The sequence below is a fragment of the Penicillium subrubescens genome, assembly GCF_028828155.1.
Source record: "Penicillium subrubescens strain IBT 31985 chromosome Unknown utg000003l_segment0_segment0, whole genome shotgun sequence".
In the NCBI taxonomy this organism is placed as follows: domain Eukaryota; kingdom Fungi; phylum Ascomycota; class Eurotiomycetes; order Eurotiales; family Aspergillaceae; genus Penicillium; species Penicillium subrubescens.
In genome coordinates this window covers 193,282-201,807 of record NW_026643153.1, presented here as the reverse complement: position 1 = coordinate 201,807, position 8,526 = coordinate 193,282, and the positions used below count along the sequence as shown (strand labels likewise).

General features: G+C 53.0%; 1 protein-coding gene across 1 annotated transcript; it reads right to left on the bottom strand.

Moving 5' to 3' along the window:
• Nucleotides 1-4,485: 4,485 nt before the first annotated feature.
• On the bottom strand, nucleotides 4,486-8,198 carry N7473_004258 (uncharacterized protein; the record flags this gene model as incomplete). The annotated part of the gene is made up of 3 exons (XM_057150198.1): nucleotides 4,486-5,585; nucleotides 5,630-7,254; nucleotides 7,375-8,198. The coding sequence occupies 3 exons, from the start codon at nucleotides 8,196-8,198 to the stop codon at nucleotides 4,486-4,488; spliced, it is 3,549 nt and encodes a 1,182-aa protein (XP_057010308.1).
• Between the last annotated feature and the right edge of the window lie 328 nt (nucleotides 8,199-8,526).

The following is an 8,526-nucleotide window of genomic DNA, read 5'->3' as shown; positions in this document are numbered from 1 at the left end:
CAAACACCGGGTCCTCGATCTCTTCCAGGCGTCACTGGAAGAAGGCACGCTGCCGAAACAGTGGAGACACGCAAAGATCATCCCGCTGAGGAAACCGAACAAGGAAGACTACACCATTGCCAAGGCATAGAGGCCGATCTCACTGCTCGCAACATTAGGCAAGATTCTAGAATCGGTGGTAGCAGAAAGAATCTCGCACGCCGTGGAGACCCACGGCCTGCTCCCGACCAGCCACTTCGGGGCCCGAAAGCAGCGGTCCGCGGAGCAGGCACTCTTACTCCTACAGGAGCAAATCTACGCAGCATAGCGAGGGCGACGGGTGCTGAGCCTGATCAGCTTCGATGTCAAAGGGGCCTACAATAGGGTCTGTAAGGAACGACTGATCCAGAGGATGAAAGCGCGAGGTATACCGGAGGATCTGCTTCGGTGGGTTGAGGCGTTCTGCTCGGGACGAACGGCGGCCATCCAGATCAATGGGCAACTGTCGGAGATTCAGGACCTGCCACAGCCTGGACTGCCTCAGGGCTCGCCCCTGTCTCCAATCCTATTTCTCTTCTTCAACGCCGACCTCGTGCAGAGACCGATCGACAGCCAAGGAGGAGCAATTGCCTTCGTGGATGACTTTACCGCGTGGGTGACAGGGCCAACCGTGCAGAGTAATCGGGAAGGGATCACAACCATCATCAATGAAGCGCTCGACTGGGAGAAGAGGAGCGGAGCAACTTTTGAAGCGGACAAAACGGCGATTATACATTTCGCACCCAAGGCTAGCAAAGTAGATCAAGAGCCGTTCACGGTCAAGGGACAGGCGGTCGAGCCTAAGAACAAGGTCAAAATCCTGGGGGTCCTGATGGACACGCGACTGAAGTACAAGGAGCATATTGCAAGAGCAGCATCTAAGGGCTTAGAGGCCGCGATGGAGCTACGACGGCTTCGAGGCCTCTCCCCAGCGACCGCACGACAGCTCTTCACAGCGACCGTGGCTCCGGTGGTGGACTATGCGTCGAATGTTTGGATGCATGCATTCAAGAATAAGAACATCGGACCGATCAACCGGGTGCAAAGGGTAGGAGCACAAGCAATTGTGGGGACCTTCCTTACAGTTGCGACCAGCGTAGCGGAGGCCGAGGCCCACATTGCCACAGCACAACACCGATTCTGGAGACGAGCCGTGAAGATGTGGGCAGATCTCCACACACTGCCAGAAACCAATCCTCTTCGCAGAACCACAGATCGGATCCGGAAGTTCAGGAGATACCACCGCTCGCCACTATATCAAGTAGCGGACGCGCTGAAAAACATCGCGATGGAATCACTGGAAACCATCAACCCGTTTACACTGGCTCCATGGGAAGCACGCGTGCAGACTGATGAGCCCATTTCTGAGGGATCAATTGTACTAGGCGGATCAATGCAGATCGCGTTCAGCAGCTCGGCGCGGAATAAGCTAGTCGGGTTTGGAGTGGCGATCGAGAAACAACCACCTCGCTATCGGAAAGTGAGACTGAAGACCTTGTCCGTCACGTTGAGCGCGAGAACAGAGCAAAATCCATTTTCCGCGGAGCTGGCGGCAATGGCGCATACACTGAAGACAGTCGTGGGATTGAAAGACTTCAGGATCACACTGATCACGAGCAACAAAGCAGCGTCTCTCACGTTGACGAACCCTCGACAACAGTCGGGCCAGGAATTTGTCTGTCAAATCTACAAGCTTATGAGAAGACTACAGAGGCATGGAAACCATATTAGCATCCGGTGGATCCCCACTAGCGAGGACAACAAACTGCTAGGTCTCGCGAAAGATCAAGCGAGAGCTGCGACGCAAGAAGGTGCTATCCTGCAAAGACAGGTTCCCAAAATAAAATCGACGACTCTAAAGATTGCGCGTGCCCAAGCGATCCCCAGCAGTAATCTCCCCGAGAGCATCGGAAAACATTCCAGACGAGTGGATAAAGCCCTTCCAGGAAAACACACGCGACAGCTGTATGACCGATTATCGTGGAAAGAGGCGAGCGTGCTGGCCCAGCTCCGCACGGGTATGGCAAGACTCAATGGATATCTTTTTCGAATCAATGCCGCCGAGACAGATCAATGTGCATGTGGAAAAGCAAGAGAGACGGTGGACCACTTTCTCTTTCGATGTCGGAAGTGGACCGCGCACCGGACGGAAATGCTGCAATGTACCCACACTCACCGAAGTAATATCTCCTTCTTCTTGGGTGGAAAATCGCCCTCCGATGACCAGAAGTGGACGCCCAATTTGGATGCAGTGCGAGCCTCAGTACGGTTTGCCATCGCTACGGGCCGACTTGAGGCCACTTAACCTTGCCGACGAACGGGCAAAATAACCCCTCTTACTAACCCCAACCCCTTGTGACAGACGGTAGACCCGCTTCAACTGCCGAAGATAGGATGTTGAACACTTGAAGAAGCGCCTTCAAGCCAGTCTACTAACCAATACTAACCCACAGGGACCTGCTATGAGATTGGAAATTGAAAGGGCAACTACGGAAGGAAATACTGTATGGGCTCCAAGGAGACACGGCTTATACCCAAACATGCATGTACTGGTAGATTAGTGATAGTTGCCCTTTCGGCTCAGCCGCCGGGCGTTAATGAATTGTGTGTGTGTGTGTACTCGAGTTGCCGTCACCTACCACCTTGCACCACAAATGGTGGACGTGCTTCAACTGCCGAAGATAGGATGTTGAACACTTGAAGAAGCGCCTTCAAGCCAGCCCACTAATCAAATCACTAACCCACAAGGATCTCTATGATATTCACAGCTGAGAGGACATTTACGGAAAGGATCCATGTATGGGCTTGACGGAGATACGGCATATGTATATTAGGACCTGTATTGATAGATCAGTTTTAGTTGCCCTTTCGGCTTAGCCGCCGGATGTTAATGAATTGTGTGTGTGTGTGTGTGTGTGTACTCGAGTTGCAGACATCACCCAGATTGGCCCACGCTATCATGCACCGGATAATCATTGCCCTAATAATCCAATATACTTTCTACATGGCATCCTATGGAAGAGAATGCCCATCCTCGAAGCTCAGCGGGTGATTGAAGGCTACAAAATCCTTTACGCAAACAAGGAATACGAATAGGGAACTCTACGAGCAAGCAGAACCATATAACACACAAAGCTCTTGAGAAGATTCTAAATCTGTATGGATTCTTTGGAGCAGGTCTTGGCTTCTTCGAGTAACTCCCTCGAATACTAGTCTCTGACACCGCGAAGAGGTGCCTGCATGTGGTCAGAGGATCAGGACGAGCACCGCGGCGCCGCGGGTCACCTAAACGAGCACAAAATTGATAACGCAGGGCTCAAGGCTGCATGGAAGCTCAAAATTATACAATCACAGGGCTCAAGGCTGTGAGGGAGAACTTGTTGACGCAGCGGTCTCCTGCGGAGTTCAATTCGTGACGCAGCGCCCCCCTGCGGAGTCTCTTGGTAACGCAGTTGTCACTGCGGAGTCTCTTGGTTTCGCAGTTGTCACTGCGGAGTCTCTTGGTATCGCAGTTGTCACTGCGGAGTCTCTTGGTAACGCAGTTGTCACTGCGGAGTCTCTTGGTTTCGCAGTTGTCACTGCGGAGTCTCTTGGTAACGCAGTTGTCACTGCGGAGTCTCTTGGTAACGCAGTTGTCACTGCGGAGTCTCTTGGTAACGCAGTTGTCACTGCGGAGTCTCTTGGTAACGCAGTTGTCACTGCGGAGTCTCTTGGTTTCGCAGTTGTCACTGCGGTGTCTCTTGGTATCGCAGTTGTCACTACGGAGTCTCTTGGTAACGCAGTTGTCACTGCGGAGTCTCTTGGTATCGCAGTTGTCACTGCGGAGTTCACTTGATAATGCAGAGCCCGTCCTGCGAGAGAGCGCTTTTCTTACTTCAATGGGCTCATGCCAGCGAAAGCCAAGACTAATTATAAGTCAAGTCTGCAGGCAGACAAGATGACCGTGACTGTCTCGGAGGACGAGGATGGAAGTCCTAACTTTCCTAGACCGGCTGAAGAGCGTCCTTTTATTGGTGACCTCACGCAGTCAAGGGGAGCAAGAAGAGTGTAGTTTGGCCATAACGGGTCACCTGTCGCTGCGGTCGTAGACCGTAGCGTCAGATTGGGCCCGTCCGCGCTCCCCTGAAGGGAGGCAATGTGTCTGTATTGTAGTGGATTCTATGTACAGAGGGAAGGTGGGAGGGACAAAATCAAGACTTGACTGCGTGAAAGATGACGAGCTACCCGCAGAGGCAAGCAACTGACTCTCGTGAGGCAGTTGTAGGAGGAGGAGGAGGCCCTCCGTAATGTCGGTGTAGATATCACGTGGGGCTACATTGTGAGGCAACCCCAATAAAACCACTCCCTTTATTGGTGACCTCACGCAGTCAAGGGGAGCAAGAAGAGTGTAGTTTGGCCATAACGGGTCACCTGTCGCTGCGGTCGTAGACCGTAGCGTCAGATTGGGCCCAAATGACCCGGGCCAAACTAGGATGGTGGAGGGGACGGTGGTGGAATCAGCAGAGACAGCGGGGCCGGCGAGCCCATCTGGAACTGGTGATTAAGCTTGTACAGTACTGACGCGTTCGTCGTGAAATACACCCTGAACGCCTCCGAAGTCCATCTCCCTAGCGTCTGGATCTGGTCGTCAAGTATCCCACTATCGTGCGCATGCTGAGCCGCGCCCTTCCGAAAGCTGTGACCCGAGTAGCCGTCTGTCCGTATCCCGAGCGCTCTTAGCTTAGTGGACAAGGTTGAGAGGAAGTTGTTACGACTGAACGGTCTTCTGTGGAAGGAGAACAATGGGGCGTCGGGCTCTCTTGGGTCGAGAAGTAGCAGCTTCTGAAGCGCATCAACCGGGCATGCGCCGTCTCCTGTCCTTGCGAGAATAATCTGTACTCCTTCGTGGCGGCGGTCCGTCTTACTACGCTTGAGTGTGAGTTGTGCGTGGTCCAACGAGGACGAGAATCTGACGTCGGAGCGCGTCAACTTTGTGGCTGAGAAGATAGAACGTGTGCTGAGGTCTTCAGTCTTATAGGTGAATTCTCCGAGGCGGAGGAACCCCGCAAATGCTACGCGGCACGCGGTTGCAAAGTTCAGGTCGTCTAGGAGGTTTGCAGACATCTCCAGGGGCCGTATCGGGAGTTTGGCGAGGCTCGCGGATAGTTTCGTAATAGTGTCGCGCGAAATCGGTTTTCTGACCCGTACTTTTGTGGTAGGGTTGAGTCTTCTGGCGCCGTCTATGAGACGTCGGAAATGCTTGTTGTCGAAGAGTTTATCGTCAAGGAAATTATCGATGTGATAGGCTCGGAGAGCGGCTAGGTCGGCGAGTGCGGTGTCAGGCTTGACGGCCTTTTGGCTAGCGTTACCAAGGAGTCGTGCGCTTAACCATGAAGTCAACGAATGTCTTGACACTGGCCATGCGGGTATATTCTGTAGCGCGCAGTGCTTTTCGTAATTGCGCTGAACGGAGAGGTAAACGGAACGTGTGTTGGCGCTGAGTCCGTTCCAAAGTAGTTTTAAGTGGCCTGTATTGAGCTGAGGAGCTCGTGAAGAGAACCACGCGGGCGGTTCAATACCGAGAGGTCCTGCCAATGCGGACAAATGTTAGCAATGTCTTCAAGATTGTTACGTGAGAGCGCATCTGCTAGTTTATTTTCCCCGGAAGGGAGCCAGTGTGGCACGATGTGGATGTCTCTCGCCGCCGCTAGGATAAGTAGGCTCTTCAGAGGTGCGTTAGGCGGACCATGAAGGAAGCCTTTCTTTAGTCCCGTGTGCGCTGTGGAGCTATCCGTGTGGATAACGAGAGTGTGGTGGAGCCAATGGTGGCTGAAGAGTAGGAAACCCTGTAGAATGGCGTCTACTTCGTTGGTATTGATATGCGCATGTGCGTCTTGAGCAAGGGCCAATGTGGCAGCATTGCTTGGATGGAGCTGGTGACAATGGGCCAGCCAGCAGTCTAATGTAGACTTGGATGAAAAGAAGAAGAGCCCCTGGCCTGTATTTGAGGCATCTGTGTAGAGATGCGTGATGGAGCGGCGGCAGGGATCTATTAGGAGTACGCCGTTGAAGAGAGACAAGGAGTTCCTCCACCATTCCAAATCGTCACGTACCTCGTAAGGTATACGGCGGCGCGCGCTACTCCCATGTGGGAAAGCGGCTTGGAAGGTGTATAGGGACTGTAGCCTTGTTCTTCCTAGCCGAACGACTCGTGAACAGAAGGCTAATAAGCCTGTGAGGCGCTCTGTTTGCTTAAGGGAGAGACTCGCTGCGTTCAGGGCGGCTGCGGCGTCCAATGTGGCGCGGCACAACTTTTCTGGTGGCAGGCGAGCTTCCATTGCAATAGAGTCTATCTGGATACCAAGGACTGTGACGCATGTCCCTTGCTGGTCCTTTTTGGTATTGCGCGGGATACGGAGGTAGTCGGTGACCTCGTTGTAAACCTTATCGAAGGGACCCGTAGGGTCGGACGCCGGAGGAGACCGAGCAATTGCGATGAAGTCGTCTAGGTAATGATTGATATAGAATGCAGGTAGGAGGCATTGGAGTATCCAATGGAGTGCCTCGGCGAAGAGGTTGAAGAGAAATGGGGCCGTTGCGAGGCCAAAGGGGAGACAACATTCGACGTAAGTGGAATCGTTCCACTGGAAGGCAAGCAGATGCTGGTTATCCTCGGCAACAGGGACAATTCGGAAGGCGTCCTTAATATCCCTCTTGATGATTATGCAACCTAGGCCAGCTTGTATGACTTGCTTGTAAACGTCGTCGATTGTCATGTATTCGATAGCTGACCAGGAGTCCGGTATGCCCTGGTTAAGGCCTTGACCGGGGGGCCAAGAGAGATCATGGATGCGGCGCCATCCCCCATCGTGCTTAGGGACTAATCCAAGCGGTGAAACGAAGGAGGGCCCCGAGGCTAGTCTAACACGACCGAGGTTGAGGTCCTCTGCTAGCTTAGCCGTGATCATGCCAGGTTCGTATATATGATGGTTAGAGGAATAGCGAGACTGCTTCTTGCCCGTATAGCCGACCTGGACACCGTAGGTCAGAATGCCAGCAATGGTAGACCCGAGGTCGCCTGGATAGTGACGCAGAAGATTGCTCCAGCCTTTCGTATATAGTGGTGACGGAGAGGACTGTAACCTTGGGAGCTCTGGGTTGAAAACGGGGTATTGAACAGTAGTGTTTGGTCTAGCTGGTTGCCCCTGCGGTGTGAGACCTAGGGATAAGGGATTGAAAGCGACGCTGTCGGTGACACTGGTGTAGTTCTCAAGAGTAGTCACTTGCTACTTCTTCTTATGGCAGGAGGAGGCGCCATGCTCGCTTAGGCCACATGCCGTGCACTCATGACGTCTCTTGCAGCCTTCCCATGAGCACCCTGTCGTATTGAACTTATCGCAAACCTCTGTCTCATTATTCGAAGATCTGGTATTCCTGGCTTGACGAGGCCGTGTAGGAGGGTTTGTTGGTGACTTCGTAGGTAGAGTTAGGTTATGGCGGAGGTATTTCTCGCGGAATGGGCCTGTGACTAGGTAGTTGTCCGTCGATAGCTCTCCTTTATCCAGTATGTATTGGTGGAAATTAAGGGCAAGTGGAAGAACTGCTTCCGACCACTGATAAGTCTGAGCGAAGTCCAGGATCTGTCTCATAAACATGAGTAGGTTGGGGACTGCTTTAGGATGTTTCTCGCCGAAGAGATATCCCACAACCGCCAGATAGGCAAGGAAGCAGGTCGTCCATGTTTGAGGGTTAGGACCCCAGTCCTTAAGCGACGCTGCTGCCTTTTTGAAGCCCACTGTGCCTCCCGACTCGGTCATTTTGAAGACTCTGTCCTCCTGATCTAGCTCGGTGACTGACTTCTCTTTGAAGCGTATGAGTTCAGTCGCCTTCAACTTCCTCTCGAAGACGCGAGTAAGAAGGGCGGCGGAGACACCCGGAAATATGTCGATGAGTGGCTTAACCTCAGGGGGTGGCTCACGGTTTTCTTCGAGAATATCGTCCTCTTGCAGGTCCACACGAGGCCTTCTGCGGCGGAGATCGGTCTCTGCTACATCTAATTCGAGGCGCCTAGCCCTGTCTCTCTGTATCTGTCCTAACCAACTGGCACGGTCCGCCGCACCCATGGTTTCCCAGATGTGGGCCGGCGGCCAAGCGGAGTCGAGCGGGGCAGGAGTGACACTGCTGGACTGGCTGAATGTCATGGTGGAGAGCAATATAGGCAAGGCTTATCGGTGCTATTGCCGCAGGGAAGGACGTGAAACACAAAATCAAGACTTGACTGCGTGAAAGATGACGAGCTACCCGCAGAGGCAAGCAACTGACTCTCGTGAGGCAGTTGTAGGAGGAGGAGGAGGCCCTCCGTAATGTCGGTGTAGATATCACGTGGAGCTACATTGTGAGGCAACCCCAATAAAACCACTCCCTCATATACCGTAAAAAACTGTATAGAGGTGAGGCAGTTCAGAGTGGTCAAGAAATCCTTTTGCTGGTTGCAGTGCCTCTCGACATTCTCCTTTTTCTCGAACAAAA